The sequence below is a fragment of the Danio rerio genome, chromosome 7, assembly GCF_049306965.1.
Source record: "Danio rerio strain Tuebingen ecotype United States chromosome 7, GRCz12tu, whole genome shotgun sequence".
Classification (NCBI taxonomy): Eukaryota; Metazoa; Chordata; class Actinopteri; order Cypriniformes; family Danionidae; genus Danio; species Danio rerio.
In genome coordinates, this window is record NC_133182.1 from 30,869,036 (window position 1) to 30,891,476 (window position 22,441).

The 22,441-nt window shown below is 36.0% G+C and overlaps 1 protein-coding gene across 17 annotated transcripts in view; it reads left to right on the plus strand.

The window, feature by feature from the left end:
• Positions 1-22,441, plus strand: part of apba2b (amyloid beta (A4) precursor protein-binding, family A, member 2b) — a 246,027-nt gene that overhangs the window by 84,618 nt on the left and 138,968 nt on the right. For all 17 annotated transcript variants that reach the window (XR_012383328.1, XR_012383327.1, XM_073908627.1 and 14 more), the window contains 3 exons: positions 6,318-6,398; positions 9,407-9,446; positions 10,192-10,337. Coding sequence is in view for 15 of the 17 variants with exons in the window: in XM_073908627.1 (XP_073764728.1) it covers positions 6,318-6,398; positions 9,407-9,446; positions 10,192-10,337 (267 nt within the window). In the remaining 2 variants the exon portion in view is untranslated. The remainder of the gene's footprint in view (positions 1-6,317; positions 6,399-9,406; positions 9,447-10,191; positions 10,338-22,441) is intronic.

A 22,441-nucleotide genomic window follows, 5' to 3' on the forward strand; every position in this document is an offset into this window, starting at 1 on the left:
ATTATTTATTATTCAATGTGTTGTTTAAAATTACCAAAATGATAAAAAATTTTACAGTAGAATATTTATTATCAAAAAGTATAGATTAACCTCCCATAATGCAATTTGTTCTGTAAATATGAAAAAAATCTCACAAAAAAACATACAAAAATAGTTTTTTATTAAAATTTGGACCCTTTTATTAAATTGATATTTTTCATATATTTCCCCATTTCTGCAATAACAATGAAAAGTTTATAGAGTTACACGTTATTTTAAGGAGTCCTTGTTACATTGTAACTTAATTTACAGTGATCAGCATAATTGAGTACACCCCATTTTGAAAATTATTTTTCTCCATTTCTCAGTAAATATAGGCAATGTATCTTGGTGCATTTGAACAAAACATATTTATTAAACAGATATATTTATTAAAATAATATTTTAGAAATTGAAAGATAATACAATTAAATTCAAGCAAAATATTGAAAAAAATTACAACCTACAAAATTTCAACTAAATTTAGCTTTTTTGGTTTGTTTCTCTTGTTTTCTACCAGTTTTTTAAATTTTAATTTATTATTTTTCTATAACATAAATTTGGGTGTACTAGTTTTTGGACCGTTATCGTAAGTTATTTTCTTATATAACCTCCAGATTTGGCTTCAGTACTGACTAGTTCATTGTATATGCACAAATATAATATTGTAGAGCTTCCTATTAAAAAATGAACTTTTTGCATTTTTGTGATGGGGTGTTCTTATATATGCTGAGCACGGTAACTACTTAGTAATAACATTTAATTACATGTACTTGTTAGGTGGTTAAGGTTAGAATGCAGGTTAGGTTTAGGGTTAGTTACATACTTGAGTATACCATACACAGTATGTGCATGCCATCCTGGATTGTAGAATGAAGTGCAGTTGTTTAGTAAAAAGCTGAATAAGTCAGCCTAGTAAATATGAAATAAAATCAATAAGATCATCTGAATATTTAATACATTTTCAAACACTTTATGTAAAATGAAATTCTGTAGAAGAATATGGAATGGCGATCTGTGATTTAAATACCTTACTTTGCAAAGATTTAAAATTTGGTATGCAAAATAACTGACAAGAGGTCATTGAATAATTAGAGAATAATGCATGTTCAATGTGAAACAAGATCAATTATTCAACTTACACTATGTTTGCAACACATAAAGACGTTGTTCTTTTTTCAAGATTCAGATGTTTAAAAACATTTTCAGCTGTTTCATTTAAAATCTTATACAAAGCCTTCATGGCTAATTCCAAAGCACCATTTAAGAGCTAGTAACAGGAGCTTCAGCCACTAATGCAGGTATTAATGCAGTGATTATGAGAGTGAGAGAAGTTAAGCATGTGTGAATGACATCTTTCTGTGCATCTTTTAACAGTGTTTGGCAGTAGCGCCTCTAATAGTGAAACTAAGTTAAAGTTAAAGAAAAAAGACTTGAACCATTGACAGCAGACTAATACAGTCATTAGAGAGATAGAGAGAGAGAGCCAGAGAGACAGAGAGAGATAGAGAGAGATAGAGGGAGGGAGGAAGGGAGAGAGAGAGACAGAGAGAGAGAGAGAGAGAGAGAGAGATTGGGATCTCTCTCTCTCTCTCTCTCACACACAGACACACACACACACACACTGAAATCTAAGAGAGAGAGAGAGAGACTTTTTTTTTGTCTTTTTTTTGTGTGCATGTGTCTGATTTGATGTTTGGCTGTTGTATTGTTTGCATGATGTAAATTACTTTGAAACAGCAGAAATCAAATGAATCTTTAATGTGGTCTAGATCTGCCTGGAACTATTTTCTCTGCATTTATAAAAAAATAATTGCACACCTTATCATGTACATAGCCCAGTTATGTAATCAGTCATTCAACAGCTCCATAGATTGGTTATTTAAAGTAATCCCGCACACTTGTGCACTGCAATGTTTTCAGCTCATGATCTTTATCAGCCAAACACCCTCTCAAGAGTTCTCACTTACTGTAGATTTGCTTAGCGTTTATTGCACATTTGGTATGCTGTCCTGGGAGAGAACCCTGAGCTCGGAGATACTTGAGCCCAAGGCTCCCGCCTGTTCAATAAGCATATAAGGTTATCCGAGATCAGGCAGGTCTCGAGAGCTCCCCCTTAGAACAGGGAGCGAAAGGAGGAGATGGGGTGGAAGGGGTTATTCTTCCAAAACGAAGATAGAGCAGTAGGGAGAAAATGATCCATTTATATTAAGCTTGGATCACTCTGATTTGATTATTACTGATTACAGAGGAGAACCCAGTCATGCCTAACCATATCACGTGCTCCTCTCGAAATTAGTTTGTGAAACTGCACTTAATGTTAACGCAAATATTGATGTTTCTTTATTTTTTAAATTTTATCAAAAAGGTATGATTTTATTAAAAAAGTGCTTTCTGCTTATGACACTTTAGCGACAGCTGGTGTAAAACAACACATCTGCATTGTAAAACTTGCTCCAATTTGTTAGCAAAAGGGTTGTAAATGTTGAACATCAAGACATTCTGATCATCAATGTTAAAATCAGTTGTCATTATTTTGGTGAAAGTCATGATTAAAAAAAGCAGCATTTATATGAAATAATAAATTTTTGTCACTTTTATTGTCACATCATTGTAAAACAAATATATACAGAAAATAATCAGATAAAAGCAATAGTGAAAACACAACTTGAAAAAGAAACTTCCTTTTAAGTAGTTAAGCAGTCAGGAATATTAATTTAATATTGGATGTTGTTTATTTTAATGCAATAATATATATTCCCAAAGGGCTCTCCAAAATATGCATATTCATAATTGCAGTTACATATTAATGTGAATGTCAACAGCCCTCATTTATATGCAAGTGGCATTTGAGTAAGCGAGACTAGTGCTTATTTATAACCAAGACTGAGCCTAAAAATTCTGACAGCCGAGAAGGGTGTAATGATATACTATTTCATGCTATTAAGAGCTGATGCTGCTTAAAATGTGATGTTCGGAGATTTTAGGAGACTTTAGAGAGTTTAGAATTTCCCTCTTTAATGTGGTGGAAATATTTGATATATACAATTATTAGCCCCTGTGTGTTTTTCCCCAAATTTTTGTTTAAAAGAGAGAATAGTTTTTTTTTCAACGCGTTTCTAAATTTAATAGTGTTAATAACAAACTTTTAATACATTTTTAAGACACTTCTATACAGCTTAAAGTGACATTTAAAGGCATATCTAGGTTAATTAGGTTCACTAGGCCTGTTGGGGTAATTAGGCAAGTTATTGTATAATGGTTTGTTCTCTAGACTATCGAAAAAATATATAGCTTAAAGGAGTTAATAATTTTGTCCTTAAAATGGTGTTTAATAAATTAATAACTGCTTTTATTCTAGCCAAAATAAAACAAATAAGACTTTCTTCAGAAGAAAAAATATTATCAGACACACTGTAAAAATTTTCTTAAACATCATTTGGTAAATAATAAAAGAAAAAAAAAACTCAAAGGGGGCTAATAATTCTGACTTCAACTGTATATATATATAATTGTGGGGATGGTTACAAAGATAGTTTTAGAGAATACACTGTTACTTGCTCATTTAAAGGGGATGGTATCTCAGTTTGAGCGGCAAGTTGAAAAGGATGAAAGAAAATAAACTGGCGGAAATGGGAGCTGTCGCATTGTAACCTAGACATGAAGGGAACCCTGATCAAAAGCAATTTTTGAAATCCCCAAATATGAATTTCATTACTCATGATTTGAGCAGCCGTTTGTTAATGCTCAGGAATAAACAAATTTCCACCCAGCAAGAATACATTACCTTGAGAAGCTTTTTAGATTCCAAACCATTATGCTCGCTCAGGTACATTGTGTGGATGTTTTTTATTCTGTCTCTCTCTCTCTCTTTCTTCTGTATAACCAGCAACCGAAAAATGAAACCTGGTTCATTGTTAGAAACCTCTAAAGTCTAAAGTCACTAAGCAAGTAATCAGAAGACAAACAAACTGATATCCATCCATTATGCATAATAATAGATTTCCTGACAATCTGAGGAGGTGCTGACTTTCTAATTTAAGTTTAAACAATTCTAATTGTGTCTGAAAAATGATGTTTTCCTTGGAAAATGCCTTACTTTGCATTTTTCAAAAGCAGAATAGGAAATTAAATCAGTCCAAGGGGGAATTAGGTGAAGGGGTGAGATTTAGTCTGATTGCCTCAGTGGTCCAGTGAAGTTCTATTACCCTCCTGCTTCTTTATTGCCTCTGGGCAATGAGGAGATTACATTTTATCCTGTCAGGCAACAAATGAATTTCATCAAGTAATAATGTCCTTATGTGGAGTAGACGGAATGTTCATTTGAGATGTTAACTCCCCTGAAGATAGACAAAGAGGAAAAGTGTCTTTTATAGCAATGTGCATTTTCAGTTAAGCACAACATCCATGCAGTGTTTGCTTTGTGGTCATTGCTTGTACAAATGGTTTACTTAAGCCTTTTGGGTTTTAATATTCATCAAATTGTTAAAAAGTTCTTTTATTAATTACTTTCCCTCATGTTTCAGTCCCCTGAGATTTTTGTTTATCTTCTGATCACAAATTAAGATATTTTCAATGAAATCTGAGAGCTTTTTCATCCTCTTTGTCAACACATTGAGTGGGTCACGACAGTGGTTCAACTGTAATAATACAAAGCTTGTAAGTAGAACATTATTGAAATAGCACCTTTAATAGACAAGAAGTGACAAAGTGCTTTATTAAAAAACTGAACATTAAAATAAAACTTAAATAAAAACATTGATCAAAACACATTAAAATCCTAGTACAAATACAACCAAAAATTTTACTACCAGCCAACCATATTGTCAATTAAACGCTTGTGCAAATGATGTGTCTATGTGTTTTTTAAAAAGTTCAGATCTTAATGTTGGAGGACACATTTGAACACGTATGTGCTGTAAAAACAACTTTGTTCATCTATGTCATTCATGCCAGGTCATGGTGCGCGTTTACAGGCCATGGAATGCTTGCATTTTACGCTGCTGACTCTAATGGCAATTCATCGTACGGCCCATTGTAAATCAGTGACGTGCGGTGAGGTTTGTGGCTTGTAAGGCACGACTTTTTCAAGGTCATATGCACCTAATATATTTGCCAACTACTGATTGTGTTTCATATCAGCATTCTTTCTATACACAAGGCAGGTATATATTGGACCAAGGAAGAATGTAAAATGTACAGCGATTCAATGTGCCCACAAAAAAACACCAAGGTGGATGCTAAAGACATCAATAACAAGTGACACATCATAACGGTGGATGCTCTCTCTCTCTCTCAGTCACAAACACACAGAATTTGCACACTGGTCTTGCCTTTACTTGTAAATTAAGCCTTGAAATGACTTGAATTATTTTGAAACGATCATGTTATCTTCTGTCCCATCTTTTAAAGCAAGCCATTTAGGTCCCACATTGGTCGTCCATTATTTATTCACGTTTTGACTAAAAGTCCAATTTTTGAGAAATTTTTGAGCTGAGATATTACCGTTACATCCATGATATTTGCAGTCAGTCTGGGCAAAACGTAAAATAACAGACTCCTATTGAACTTTACTGTGTAGAAGAAGAGTAACCACTGAATAAGCTCACATGTGCTCGAAGCTGCCTCACCTCGCTTCCTACACTGTAGTTAAAAAGGAAATATGCAAAATACAGTAATTTTGATCATTAAAAGGATTAAAATCATTTGAATCAAACAGAAATTGCAAATATAGCACAGATCAGTGGACAATTATAAAAAATACTTTTTTTATCATTAGTATGCATCTCATGATGGCAGGTGAGGATGATCCTGCCTCTCCTGACCAAATGTCCCTGTTGTAAACGCGCACCATGGCCTGTCATAGACAATTAGTCAAAGGCTGATTTTTACAATTTAATTGTTCCACAAAACTTGTCCTTAGAGCTTCATACGATTGCAGTCGATCCACTAAAGTCACGTGGAATGATTTGACAGTATTTTTGATTCCTTTTCTGGACTTGAACATCTTCGAAATTTTGTTGTCTATGGAGGATGAGAGAGCTCTTGGATTTCATCTTAATGATCTGAATTTGTGTTTTTTTAACATTTCTGTTAAGTTGTGTATCCTAATGTCAAAGATAGACAAAGATCTCAGAAGATTGAACAATATGAGTGTGAGTAACTAATCACAGAATTTTAATTTTGGCCGAAATAACCCTTTGATAAAAATCAGTGAGTGACCAACAACCTACAATCCATCTTTTGGGTAAAAATCACACACATTTTTACTTATTTCTCTTGATTTAAATTCTTTCTAGATGTCTAATAGTGCAGAACAGCCAAGGAAGCAGCAGCGCTCTGATCTCAATGGACCACTAGAGAACAACAATGTCACTGAGGTGAGCCTGTAATCATCCAACACATTAACCAATCAATATGTGACAGTACGCACCCCACATAATCACCACATATTTCCATCAGAGCTATTCTAGCCGATGCCAGTCTCTAGTCTTACTTGTTTTTTTTTTCCTCTTGCTTTCAGAGACCATTTGTTTTTTGTTCAGCATAGCTCGCCACCATCCTCCCCCATGTTTTGATATAGTAAAATAATTGGCTCTGCCCTGTCTTGCCCTGGTTCTACTGTATTTACATAGACAGAGTGAAGTTCAACCTTGAGCTGCCTATTCTACTGCTTTTCCACATTTTTTATGCATGAATGTAACCTCCATAAGAGCCTCGCACCCTGAATGCAAGAGCTATAAAACATGAGACATCATCTGGGCAGTTACTCAAATCCACCAAATGGATGTTTTATAGCGCTATCAAGCATTTCGCCAAGGTCATTTTTAGATCATTCTTAACACAGGCCTTTTTTGTATTAAAACCGCCTTATGAATGTTTCACATGTAGGAGGAAGCAAGACGGCTAAATTAGATTTTGAATTAGGGTCATAAGTGTTATGAATATTCATTGTTAAACCCTACTTTAATGTCTGAGCGGTTCACTGTAATGATTGTCAAGTTTTTTTTTTCTTTCTTTCTTGTAAATGTCATTTTGCTCAATAAGTCAAAACATACTGCTTATAATAATCCACTTGTGTTTGCACAAATATCTTGCATTGGGATGCAAGTGTTGCCTTATGTCATGTAAAGCAGCTTTCAGTCTTGCTTTACTTCCTCAGAACACATTTAATTACTTTGGCTGAGGGAACTTTTGAGTCCTTAGATTGCATTTAATGAAGACCTCTTGAAGCATAACCTCCATTTGGATGGCTCTGTAGTAAAATGATGGCTATTATTCTGTCTGATGCCGTGTCTGTGTCCTACAGTTCTGGGCACAGTCTTGCAGAGAGCCACTTCACAGTGACTGACAGGATTGTGTATTGTGATACAATGAGCCAGATCCAGAGTCATTTGGATGGTTTCCATCTGAGTTTTGGGTTATTTATATATTTAAAAAGGAAAAAAAAAATTAATTTAGTAAAATTATATACCATTGGCTCATTTCCTGAGTCTGTTTGGCAACGTTTTTGGAATAACATTATTACATTTAATTACACAAAAACACACAAGCATTCTCAAAATACCAGCCAAATTCACAAAACAATAGAATAAATTGTAATAATAACAAGAAGTTAATAATCAAATGGATTTCCCAATCAGGGTTTTTTTTTTGCCCTTGAGTTCGAGTCATTTGATTTTGAGCATCTACCGATACCAAAACTTGATCCGATACTTATATAATACAAAAATAAAAGAATAAAAAAGAGTGAAGAAACAGATCCAGGATGTTCCGTAGTTTTTATTTAATTCACCTTGTTGTAACATTCAACAAATCTGTTAACAAACAGAGCACTTCTGTGAGGTAGTTTGAACAATCAAGTAATAAATAACAGAAATTCTTCCCTTTGGACTTTAATGTAAAAGTAAATGTTAAACAAAATCGAATATTAAAAAAGAAATGATCAGGGGTCACCATCTTATCCAGCACATGTTCTATGCAGTGGATGCACTTTTAGCCTCAACCCAGCACTGGGAAACACCCATACACTCTCACATTCACACACATATATTACGACCAATTTAGCTTTTTCGATTCACCTATAGTGCATGTCTTTGGACTGTGGGGGAAACTGGAGCACCCGGAGAAAACCCACGCCAATAAAGAGAGATCATGTAAACTCCACACAGATACCCCAATTGACCACTAACCACTGACCCACCATACCGCCCCCTTACTATTTATGTCATATAAAAAAAGTATGTATTATGCTGCTTTAAATTCAAGCATTCGCCTAATTAAATCAGTTTATTATGTTAGAAATACCTCAGGCTGTTTGATTGTATATCTTCACTCACAGCTGATCAAACTCAAGTTCAAAAGTCTTACATTTTTATTTATAGGGCACCTATTTGACTTTTTTTTACAAGATGTAAGATAAGCCTTTGGTGTCTCCAGAATGTGTCTGTAATGTTTCAGCTCAAAAGACCCATCCGATCATTTATCATAGCCTCCAGAGTCTGCCCATTTTGGTGTCTTAGTATAGTGTAGCTGTTTAGTGTAGCCTGTGGCTTTAAATCTAAATGAGCCACTTTTTTCCGCCCACCGTTCTCACATGCGTGTCTGCTTCTAATCATGCGTTACATTAGATATACAGCACAGTGACAGAGACAGAATCGAATGAAGCTGAAATACAGCTCATTAGTCAAAAATACCAAGCAAGTTTATTTCATGTATTTGTGATGGAGTTTATTCAAGCCTTTCTGAAATGATGAGTCACACGCAAATGCTGTTTGCAGTACACACACATACACATATTAGCGTAGTGATTATATCGGTTAAGAATTAGATAGCGATTTTACTGTCTTTATTACAAACTCTAATGTTTTAAAAATATTTCTGACTTTTAAAACTTCATAGAGAATCACAGAGAGTTGGAACATTATTTAATCCCAGTTTATTTGCAAAAACAAGTTCTGTGGACATGTGCAAACATGTAATTATAAAAACATGTCGCCTGTCAATCAATTTGATGGGCAGGGAAATCTACACTCGGACGTCACATTGCAGTGGGCCCCAAAATCACTGAGATTTGGATCCTATTTTAACATCAGGAAGTTTAAAGAAAGAGACTTGTTGGGTTTGTTTTACTCCAGTATGACCGTGGACACACTATACCTACAAACAGTTCCGTCCAAACAGCTTACACAAGTAGATTTTCATCTTAGGTGCCCTTTGATACACATTTATCTAATTTAATGTATTTGCTTTATAGTATTATTCTAAAATCTAATGATCATGTTTTATTCTGAATTGTAAAAGGTGAATATTTTATAAGTATTCTGTATGTTGTGAACATGTTTCATCATCTTTTATACATCAAACACTCTGCTTCTCTCTTTCTCAGCCAACAAAGAAGACGGCCTCGTTTCCCAGCTTTGTGGATGGTAAGCGAGAACCTCCTGTCTTTTGTTTTCTGCATTTGATAATCTGCCCTCAGAAGTCCAAATCAAATCAAAAACAAATCAAAATCGCCAAACCATCTTGGAGCAGGAGATTAGAGAGTTTTGCTGAAGAAAGAATTATGTCTCAAAGGATTTACATGGTGAAATGCCTGCAGAATTTGTAAGTCTGTTTTAATGGGTTGCAGTGGTGAGATGATAATTAGTGGAGTCTTGTTTGCTAATATAAGGGCACATTAGTGAAGAAAAACTCACAGACTGCAGCAGGAAACAGAAGAGAGTTCTGGAAAAGCAGGACAATCGATGGACCACCAGCTTATTTTTGGTTTATGGTAGCCTGAGATGTATTGTTGTTGCCATGCCTTTTTGGGAACAAATTCTGGTTTACGCAAAAAGGATAGATTTCTGTCACACTTAGATTTAGAATGATGGCATAAGGGATTCCTTGGAGGGTTTTATGACGTCCACATTTCCATTTCGCACAAGCAGAATAATCCCAAGCAACACACCCTGCTTTTTCTCATACTCCAGCTTTTCAGTGTCCACAGTATAATTTTATCAGGATTGGACTGAGGACACACATTTATACACTCCACATCTCCATGCAACTTTTCAGCCTGATAAGCTCACGCTCATATACCTTATCTGTCACTGTGAGGTGGTCCATAGAGGAGGTGGCAACACAACAAATAGCTTTAATAATGAATTCTTGATGCTTTCCCTCTAACAGTGCCGGGCCCCTGTGAGCCCGAGGACCTCATTGATGGGATTATCTTTGCCGCCAACTACCTCGGCTCCACTCAGCTCCTGTCGGAGAGAAATCCATCCAAAAACATCCGGATGATGCAGGCCCAGGAGGCAGTGAGCAGGGTCAAGGTACGAAACCCAAGGACCTCAATATTTCCATTTGATTTCAGTGTGGAGTTCAAGCGACAACATTTGGATGAAGCGGATGCAGATTTCTCTGTGGAAAATTAGATGAGAGGAGATTTGTTTGTTTACACCCCAGGACTTGTTGACTAATCAGTAGTTATAGGATTATTTTCCCCGGTGTAGGAGTGTAATCCCTCTCCCTCTCAATTGGTTAATGTAGAAAGCACTCCTGCTGCCATGTTACATGGAAAATTTAAAGAGAATTATTGTTTTAAGAGAGCATGTGGTGCAGTCAAAGTACTTTTTTCCCCAAAACGCTTTGGATACTGACCCTCTCCGCAGCAGTTTATGGGTAGACAGAAACAAAATCAGCTCTGTAAACATGCTAATATGTTTATGGCCTTTCTTTTTCTTGCATTAGCGGTAGGGGTAGGGGTGTGTAATGAGCATTATCCACAATAATATTGCTTTAACAATGCACAAAGTAATATAAATCACACACTTGCTTTGCAAAAACAAAAACACATCACAGTGATGTAGCTTATTAGGTAGGGGTTATGGTTTGTAAATACTTGTTAAATGCATTCACAGCCTTAAAACTATGTTACTGAACTCTAATACATGAGTAATAACATACTTTCAATTAACCCTTTCACCCTTAATAATAGAATATTGTCAAAAAAAATAAAAAAATGTTTAGCATTTAACACATTACACTTTTTTCAATAGGTTATTGAAAAAAATCATTTGAAATTAAAAAACACAAATCATTATACTCTATTCAGGATGTGCCACCCCTCGACAGGTAAAAGCTGATATTGTCTCTCTTGGCTGTTGCCTTGGTCCTGAGAGATTGAGATGCACTGGCCAGTATTTGCATATGTACATGACCAACCAATGGTGCCATGCAACAATGCAAGACCTAGACATAAATGTGAAATTAAAGCACACAACTGAAATTGCATTAATAAAGACTGTAGAAAGCAAAAGCTGAATCCCATTTTTAGGAGATGCAGAAATGCATTTTCAGTCCAACTCCCAAAAAGTGGACTTGTTTGGGAAAAAGATGATGTATGGTCACCCTATATTGAAATGCAATGGGTTTTATGCACACAGACTTTTAGTTTCAGTCAGCCAACCCCAGGGCTTCCGATTAATTGTCATCCCATACAAAATCATTGCGTTTGTCTGATTTCTTTAAAAAAAAAAAACAGCGATCTTCACTGCCTGGCTGGGATGCAATATAAAGTGGGTGTCAGACCAAACAAGAAGCGATGCATTATATATATTTTTTTCCGTGCCATGTCTTTAAAATATGGAAATTAATTTTATCCCAGTATTTTTAATGGAATTTTTGCACTAGCCTGCTGCTAATGACAGCGCCTGCGTTTAAACGGTCTTTCATCTCTTTTTACGCATTAACAACCAAATGGATGCTTCAGTCTATTTTACTGATTGGATTTTAATCACATTACAACATCGATGCTGAAAAAAGGAACCTTATAAAATTGAAAATAGCCATATAAAGCTTTCATATTCATATTTTCTAGCTCTGCATATTGTCTATTAGGAATGACAATGTAAGCAGAAATTTTGTGTGTCTATTAACAAATTGAGCAATTTCTATTACTAGATCATGTAATCTTTTCTTTTTGAATTACTCATTTGATTGCAAAAACAGCATTCCTGCAGAACCAGTGTCATATATGACAACAATGAACATAAGGCTACAAAATGAAACTGTGAATACTTCAAATATATTAAATACACTACAGAATAATTGTTTGGAAACCTAAAAAAAATAACTAATAAGAATTGAACATGTACACATAAAGGCTACATAAAGTGCTTGTTTGTATACATGAATAGACATTACAGACTATATGAAATTGTACAAAGCAGTGCATTGTGCAAATATTGTGAGATTATGTTTAAATTGATAGTGATTGGGTGTGAAGAGTGCAAGTGGTCTATTGGGTTACTCTGAATTGCATGTTTAATTATAGAATAGGAATCAAATTCCTCTGATGAACCTATATGTTACCCACACCTATAAAATTTGCTGTTAATTATTGGCCATGATTGGCACTCTCTTGCACTGGTGCAGGAGTTAAAAGATGTGCTGTCAGTCCTTGATGCGTTGTTTCATGCCTTTCAGCAATACTAAAGCACTGGCAAACCACACATGCATTGTGGGAAGCTGCTGTCCTAACCAAAATATGCTGTGCACGACATGTCTCAATCAGTTTCAGGCTGCCTGGCTCCACTCATGCTTGATAAACTTCAATTTAGCCTTTTTCGGCACAGAAGCAATTCTAGAGTGCATCTGAATATAAGAAATGGAAACATGCTATAGAGCCGTTCATTCTGAATGCATCAGGAATATGCAACTTTTTTCTAAGTATGATTCTTTATTTACAGCAGTCTCTGAAGTATAAAATTACTGCTGTCTGGTCATGTGGATGATGGATGGTGCTTTGATCAGATAGGTATACTTGGTTCAAAATGATTCTCACATTTATATGGCATGGTACTTATGTGGCATTTACTACTGTAGAGAATTCCATTACCATGCACATGTTCACCAAAGTAGTACCATGATACAGTACATTTTTTTTACATTGGTGATGAACAGTTTTGTATTTCTATCTGCACAAAGCAGTGTCTTTTATTCCCAGCTTGCATTGCTCCCTGTTCTAGGAATAGGCCCTTGCTTCATTGCCGTCCTCCTGGTCAACAGCTGGCAGTTAATTTTACATGAGATGCTCACAGTGGCCCACTAAGCTGCTCCACATTTAGAAACACATGCAGTATACCTGTGGCAAGGACAAGCTCACAAATATTTCCATAAGACGTTGTGCATCACCTTTATACTTTGTAAAGTTTGCTAAAGTGGTTGCTTTATGCATCTTTTTTTCCTCTCAGGCCATCATAGTATACATTTGGAGAAAAATAAATGTTTTCTTATGTTTTATGAAAAATTAATGCACTTTGCAAATGAACCAAAAGCATTTAATATATTTAACATAACCATTTTTTAAGCCAGTGTCAGGTATGACAACTTATACAGTTGGTTAAATACAAAATATAATTTGATCCCAAAATATACATTTATTTTATTATTTTTCCTTTGGCTTAGTCTTTATTTCAGAGGTGGCCACAGTGGAATGAACCACCAACTATTCCAGCATTTGTTTGTTTTAAGCAGTGAGGCCCTTCCAGGTGCAACCCAGTATTAGGAAACACCCATACACACTCATTCACACACACACTCATACACTACAGACAATTTAGTAGTGTATGGGTCGAGTCCACCTTTGTTGAGTCCAAGTCAAGACCAAGTCCTTAACCAGTCGAATCCAAGTCTAAGTTTGAGACGTTAACATCCGATTCCAAGTCGAATCCGGCCAAATTCGGTCTAGTACAGAAAGTCCTAGAATTCATTCATTAATTTTCCTTCAGTTTAGTCTTTTATTTATCAGGGATTTCCACAGCAGAATGAACCGACAACTAGTCCAGCATGTGTTTTACGCAGCGGATGCCCTTCCACCCAAAACACAATACTGGGAAACACCCATACACACTTATTCACACACACATATTTTCCGAGTCCAAAATCTTCAATTCCGAGTCAAGTGCGAGTACAAGCACACCCGAGTCCGATTAAAATTGGGCTTGAGTCCAAGTTTGAGTACTCCAACTCCACAATTTAATTTATTCAATTTACTTATAGTGCATCTCTTTGGAGTGTGGAGGAAACCAGAGCACCCAGAGGAAACCTATGCAAACACGTGAAGAACATGCAAACTCCACACAGAAATGCTAACTGACTCAGCCGTGACTCAAACCAGCGACCTTCTTGCTGTGAAGCGACAGTGCTAACCACTGAGCCATCGTGCTGATATCCCAAAATATAGTTAACACTAATATTATAAAGTGTGGTTACAATAAAAAAGCTTTTTCTTTCACATGTTCTTTCAAAAATCATTTGAATATGCTAACATCAAATTTTACATGCATCCTTGAAGAATAAACATATACTTTTCTCCTTCTCTCTTGCTATGTATTAATAAATGAAAATATAATAAAGAAAATAATAGAATTCATTGTACATGTACCTGTATGAGAATTGAGTCTCTGATCTCAATAGACCATCATTATTATAATTAGTTATAATAAGTATTGCATGTATATCTACATAGAGCATAACTGAATTTTGAGTATTGCGGAACACTTTGTAGGGGTCTTGTGAGTCAGATTGCAGCTTCAGCATCCAATTCCGTGTTCCCAGACCACCTTCTGTTCCCTCTACAGAAAGCCAGTCTGTCATTTCTCTCGCCTGCCACCATTAAAAGTCATTCTGAATGAAAGCATGGCAGCCCTCTCTCTCCCCCTCTCTCTGTCTCCCTCTCCTCTCTATCCCTGCTATTATTATGTTTCCAGATTCTTAAAAGTTGAGATGAGCTGCACAATCCTCCCTCCTCTCTCTGTTTCCGTCTTTTTTCTCCTTCTTCTTCCTTTCCGTATCTCGCTCTCGCACACATAACTCTGGCATTCATGCGCTCACACATCTGCTCTTCCTCTCTGCAGATGATAATGTGTCTGTCCACAGCTGAGTGAGCAGTATGTCAGCGCAGAGCCTGAGGACACTGTTTACTCTCTGCTCTTCTAAAGCACTGATTTTCAACCAGGTGTACACAAACCCAGAAGGGAAGAAATGGCGCACTCATAGAAAATTGAATAGGAGAAGTTCTGGTGCTCAATATGGTGTCTATAGGATCCTTTTTTATTAATGTGAACTCATTAGCTGGGCCGGTATAAAATACCTAAGGGTAATATGCATTTTGTTAGCACAGAAAAAGCTTCCTGCTGCTAATTAGTCAGTAATCATATTTATTTGAGATAAAACCATTTTACAGAACACGAAACATTCCATAATGGTTTCAATCAAGCACAGATTGTTAAGATTAATGTACTTTATTTTACATGGAAACATACAGTATACCTTTTATTATGCGTTTTTTTTTTTTTTGGTTTTCATTAATGTGGACAGCTTAAATTAATTTAACTTAATGAAATAGTTAAACAAGAAATCAAGAGTCATATAATGATTTGGTTTAATTTAATGACTATTTTAATATTTTTTAATAGTCTATATGACTTTAGTTCACTAAATTTGTTTAAAATACATTATTACATTCATTCATTCATTCATTTTCAACTGCTTTTCCGAGGCCGGGTCGCGGGGGCAGCAGTCTTAGGAGAGAACCCCAGACTTTCCTCTCCCCAGACACTTCCTCCAGCTCCTCCTGGGGGATCCCGAGGTGTTTCCAGGCCAGCCAAGAGACATACAGTAGTCCCTCCAGCGTGTCTTGGGTCTTTCCCGAGGCCTCCTGCCAGTTGAACAAGCCTGGAACACCTCCCTGAGGAGGCCTCCAGGAGGCATTCGAAATAGATGCCCGAGCCACCGAAGCTGACTTCTCTCGATGTGGAGGAGCAGCGGCTCCACTCCGAGCTTCTCTTGGGTGACAGTGCTCCTCACCCTATCTATAGGTGTGCGCCCTGCCACCCTGCGAAGCAAACTCATTCCGGCCGTTTGTATTCGAGATCTTGTGCCAAAAGCTCATGACCATAGGTGACAGCAGGAACGTAAATTAACCGATAAATCGAGAGCTTTGCCTTTTGTCTCAGCTCCTTTTTCACCACAATGGACAGATACATCAACCGCATTATTGCTACCACTGCACTAATCCACCTGTCAATCCCATGTTCCCTTACTCGAGAACAAAACCCCGAGTTACTTGAACTCCCCCACCTGGGGTAAGGACTTTCCTCCAACCTGGAGATTATTACATTCAGTAAAGAAAAATGGCCATGACTCACAACAGTTCTATTGTGGCTGTATTGATCTTTTTCTTCAATGAGGACGTACGATCATTTTTCTAATTGATTTAGAACTTCTGATTTAGTTGCCTATGGGAGAAATGACAGAAATGACTAGGAATAATAAACAGCAGAAAAAAGTCAAACTACTTACTTTACAAACAAGTGTGTTCATGTCTACAAATAAAAAGTAGAATAATATAATTATAAAATATCAGTTTGCAGCATCGAGCTGTTTAACGAGTCATTTTTGACATCTAAAAATCAATAGAAGTGAATGAGACTGGAAGTCTCGTGCCAAAAAAAATCCAATGGCTGCACCCACTCGTACATAAAGAATAAGATCAATACAGTATGTACATTTTGCATTGCCAAAACTGAGCAAAAACACAATATAAAAGTGTCTAAACTATAACAGAATTTTACCAAGCTGTTTTACAGAATCATTGCTACATTTGTACTTCATGACAGAAACAACCCTTGTGGGATATTATTACATGCTTTTTATTGGTTAACTATTATCATTTAAGGGTGTCACGGTGGCGCAGTGGGTAGCATGATCACCTCACAGCAAGAAGGTCACTGGTTCGAGCCCCGGCTGAGTCAGTTGGCATTTCTATATGGAGTTTGCATGTTCTCCTTGTGTTGGCGTGGGTTCCTCTAGGTGCTCTGGTTTCCCCCACAGTCCAAGGACACGCGGTACTGAAGAATTAAAAACTTAAATTGGCTGTGGTATGTGTGTAAATGCAGAGAGTGTATGGGAGTTTCCCAGTGTTGGGTTGTGGGTGGATGTGCATCCACTCCGTAAAACATATGCTGGATAAGTTGGCGGTTTATTCCGCTGTGGCAACCCCTGATTAATAAAGGGACTAAGCTGAAAAGAAAATGAATGAATTGTCATTTAAACCATACTTAACATTTCAGCACCAGCATCCTGAGTTTTTGAAATATATGCAATATTATAATATATAGCTTTATTCTATAGGCCTCATCACTCACAGCATCATGCTAATCACCAATCAACTGTAATTCTTAAGATGATATGCTCACAGTTTCCAAAGTGAAAAGGGTATATCATTCAGTCATTCATTTTCTTTTCGGCTTAGTCCCTTCACTAATCTGGGGTCGCCACAGCGGAATGAACCGCCAACTTATCCAGCACAGGTTTTATGCAGCGGATGCCCTTCCAGCTGCAACCAATCACTGGGAAAAGGGAGTTTCACGTAAAAGCTTGTTTGTCTCTATATGTTCTTCAAGTTAAACTGTGTAAGGATGGTTCTTATACTTTTTTCTATTTCTGCTGAGAATTTTGGAAAAAATCTTCAGATTTATGCAAAATAATTTTGGAAGTATCGTAACTAAAAACTATTATATAAACTTAGCATATAAAATTAAAATGAATAACTTTCACATACACAATTAGATCCACTTAACTGGTAAACAAACCAAGTCTCTTATATAATAGATGTACTAAAAGACAGAAAATATTACTTCACATATAGTATTGTGAATAAAACATATGAACATTTTCATTTTTATCAACAATTAACTGAATTAAAACTGAATAAATATAAATTTACTCACATTTACACAAGTAAATAAATCAATCATAGGCGGAAATCGGTGGAAATCTGCAGATTTCTGTGTACGCAGATTCCTTGTTGAAGGAACTATAGGCTAACTATAGGCAAATTCACACTGTTGTGTGAAACAAACCTGCTTTAATCCAATGAACAAGGTGAGAGGTAAACATATGTATGTCACCAGAAGCAGATGTTGTGTTACACATCTACTTGGCACTCAGGTAAATAATTATACACAAAGGTCAGATTTACTAACAGCATGTCCAAGTGCAAACCTTCTTTTGCCAATAAAAAAGTAGTTTCAGGATTTACTAAAAGGGGGAAAAATGCAAGAAAAGGTGGGGACATCTAGCTATTTTTGCAGCTGACCTTTTTGCATATGCAAGTTTAGCAGTTTCCCTGTCAGGTGCACAATTTATGGGAGGGCAGAATTCAAATGAACCGTGCAATGTCATTTATTATGTGGTAGGCAACTTGCTGGTATTTGCAACATTATTTAACAACGTCTTAACCCAATTTTGCATGCGACTGCTGTAGTTGCTTGAGAACAATTATGCAAAGATTTTTCAACATCCTTTTTTTATTAATTTGGGATGCAAGAAGAGTATGTTAACACAGCAAACTGCATCTATCACCAAGCCACATTATTTTATATTTGCACTGCTCTATGTAGATAGTATTGGTCATTATGGAAAGCACCGGCTGTCACTTTAATTCACGCTTTATCAGTAAATCATCAGCTCTTTCATGGGATTGCTGTTATGCTAGTTTTCCCTGTGGACTAAAATACTGACACTCATTTTACAACTACCCTAGAGTTAAACAGTTGAGTGTTGCCATATTTTAATCAATCGATCTCTCTTGGTCTGCTGGGAGCACTTTTAGCTTAGCTTAGCATAGATCATTGAATCGGATTAGACCATTAGCATCTCGCCCAAAAATGGTCAAAGAATTTTGATGCATCATATGATGCATGGCAGATTTATAGCGGAAGCTCTGGGACTAGATTTCTCACGTAAACCACTTACCACAGTTTATTTATCACAGAAGGTAATGACGAACAACAAACGTAGTTGATTGGCATTACTACAGTAAATCAAGTTATATTGTCTATTGCTCTTACAATTCCATGTACATGTGTCTACTCATCTTACATTATCCATCATGCTGCCGGAAGTCAGCGACTGAATGAACTAATCCTTTAATAACCTATTTATTTTCAAACATAATAATTTTCACTATTTACTCTGCCCTATGTCATTACCAAAATATGGTAAAAATCTGGCCTATTATTTGTTAACACTTTATAAATAAGGCTCTATTAGTTAAAAAAATCTAATTAAACTAAACTGATGATGATACTTGTTTGTGATCAACTTAATTTCTTTTGTTAATGTTTAATAAGAACTCCAAAATTAGAACTTTTATTTTATTAAGCAAATTACTAATATACTTAAGTAGTTGTTTTTTTAACTAATGTTTACTAATAATACTCTGGACATTTACAGTATGCACGAAACTGTAGTTATTTCTCTTATTATACTCTTATTAAATACCTTTTTTATGCAGTTTGCACTCACCGGTCACTTTAATAGGTACACCTTACTAGTCCCGGGTTGGACCCTATTTGCCTTCAGAACTGCCTTAATCCTTTGTGGCATAGATTGAACAAGTTACTGGAAATATTCCTCAGAGATTTTTGCCCAAATTGACATGATAGCATCACGCAGCTGCTGCAGATTTGTTGGCTGCTCATCCATGATGCGAATATTCCGTTCCACCACATCCCAAAGGTGCTTTATGGATTGAGATCTGGTAACTGTGGAGGCCATTTGAGTACAGTGAACTCATTGTCATGTTCAAGAAACCAGTCTGAGATGATTTGCGCTTTATGACAAGGCATGTTATCCTGCTGGAAGTAGCCATCAAGAGATTTCCAAGAATCCCAGAGATTAGCAGTTTCTGAAATACTCAGAACAGCCTGTCTGGCACCAACAACCATGCCATGTTCAAAGTCACTTAAATCACCTTTCTTCCCCATTCTGTTGCTCGGTTTGAACTGCAGCAGATTGTTATGACCATGTCTACATGTCTAAATACATTGAGTTGCTGCCATGTGATTGGCTTATTGGAAATTTGCATTAACGAGCAGTTGGACAGGTGTACCTAATAAATTGGCCGGTGAGTGTAAATAAATATTGTGATAAAACTTTATATCATGACAAATGCTTGAGCAAGAAAATTTGATATGTCATATACCTAGAATTAATTCTGAAACATGTTTCTGATTTGATGTCGATGAAGGGCTACTTGAGCCTTACAGATGTCGATATGGAAGAACATGAAATAAAACGGTTGAGAGACGCCAGCCGTATCTCCATCTGTCTCCAACATCTCACATCTTTTCTGAATATCAACTGCAGTAAGCCAACACACTCTTCCTCGCCGGCTCGCCAAGAAAACAAGACGAAGCCATTTCCTTTGTTTTAGGCACGACACGTCGAGAAAAAGCCTGATGTTTTATTGAAGTGTATCCCTGTAGCCTCCAGATTGATGCAGTATTTATGCAACATTCATCGCCCACACGTTCGTCGTATCATTTCCCCTTTACTTTCAAGCTCTTTTCCTCTTGTGCTGTTGATTTATCTCCTCCTTTCTCTTTCTCCTCTGCCAGTGGAGGATGAGGCATGTTGGCAGCAGAGTGAAATGACAGTAAAGCAGCAGTTGTGCACATGATGCTCAGCCAGAAAGAGATGAGAGCAGTTCAGAGGATCATGGCCTCAGTCAGGTGGAAGAAGTCGGAGAAGCATAGAGAAATGAATAGGATCTGAATGTAGAATGCTTGTGTGCTTTCAGGCTGCTCACTATAACGATAAGACCCAAAATGAATGGGCCCTTATGAAGGTTTATAGATTTTGTATAGTGTTTTCTGGTCTTATCTCTTTCCTTTTTACATATTCATTCTATACATTTCACTCATCATAAAATGTATATTATTTGTAGAATGTTTTGTAGACACCCTTCATTGATGCTGCTTCATCGACATTGTTTTGATAAATCAGTGAAAATATCTGATGTAATGTCAAAAAGTAATGCTGTATTCAAGTTAGTCAGTTCTATTCTGGTTATGATGTTATACCACCTGATAAAAATATAGTCGCCTATCCAAGTTTTAGAAACAACAAATAATAACTTCACTTCTTCAATCATTTGGTATCAGAAGTAGCTTATATGAAAGGCAAAAGCCTCTAGATTACACTTATTTTACCAAAATAAATAAGATCATGTCTTGATTTTTATTTATTTCATTAGGTCAGTAAGATCTGACTTTGCTTAGACAAAAGTCTTGTTTCTTAACAGAAATAATGTACAGTATAGAATATAAAGTCATGGTGCAGTGGAAAAAGAATTCATATTGTGTATGACTCCCATGAGCTTGAATGACTGCATCCATACATCTCTGCAATGACTCAAATAACTTATTAATAAAGTCATCTGTGGTGGCAAAGAAAGCGTTCTTGCAGGACTTCCAGAGTTCATCAAGATTCATCTTACCCAAGACATGCTTAATAATGTTCATGTCTGGGGATTGGGCTAGCCAGTCCTGAAGCCCCTTGACCTTCTTTGCTTTCAGGAACTTTGATGTGGAGGCTGAAGTATGAGAAGGGATATTAATTTTTGTTGCCTTTAACACTGGGATTCACGAAAAGACTTTGGTCAGGTAGTGTATTAATTACAAATCAAAATTGAAGCTGCAATACAAGGTACAAGCTGAAAATGCCATTTAATTATGTTAATTCAACTCTGTTCAATTAAAACTTAAATCTTTGGGAACTATGTGAAATAACTAGTAAAATAGTAAAATAAAATATTATACAAATTTTAATAAAAACTGTAATAGTATATGGTAGTAAAGTCGCTGGCCATCGGGAAGAAGGAGGTGGAGAACCGACAAACTTTTAAATGATTTTAACGAAAAAATAAAACAAGTGGAAGCTCATCACTGAGGCTACCGCCAAACTGAAACCAAAAGTTCCTCTCTCGTCTTCCACTGCTGTCTCTCTTCCTTTTATTATCCAGATCTCCTCTGTGGGACTTTGTTCCCATGGCTCTTGGCCTCACCCCATTCACTACATAATATATAGATAGTAGTAAAATCATATAATCTAATATCAGGAAACAAAATAAATAAAAAAAATATATATATACCAAAATGACTGATAAACAATAAAATATATTATTAAAATTAAATCAGGAAAAAAAAAAACATATCAGCAAACATATTAATAACCCATTTATTGTGTGATATAATTTCAGTAGGGGGGAAATCATAACTAAAAGAAGTAGAATATTTTGCATAATAACCATAATTTTCTTTTTATACTGTATCTGTATTCCTCAAAAATATATTTAGTGCATTATACATTTTTTGCCATTATCATCATTTTTGTTAAAATCATTTGTTGTTAAAGCTGTTTAATTACCGTTATGATTTTTATTTGTAAATAAGAATTTGTCTGTTTAATTGGCTTGCCTGGATAAATGAAGATGTAGCAATTTAGTGTTATCATAAATGAAATCATTTTTCCCCTCTGTAATTTCATTGACGAGATTAATAACAGTTGTACGGTAGAAAGCACA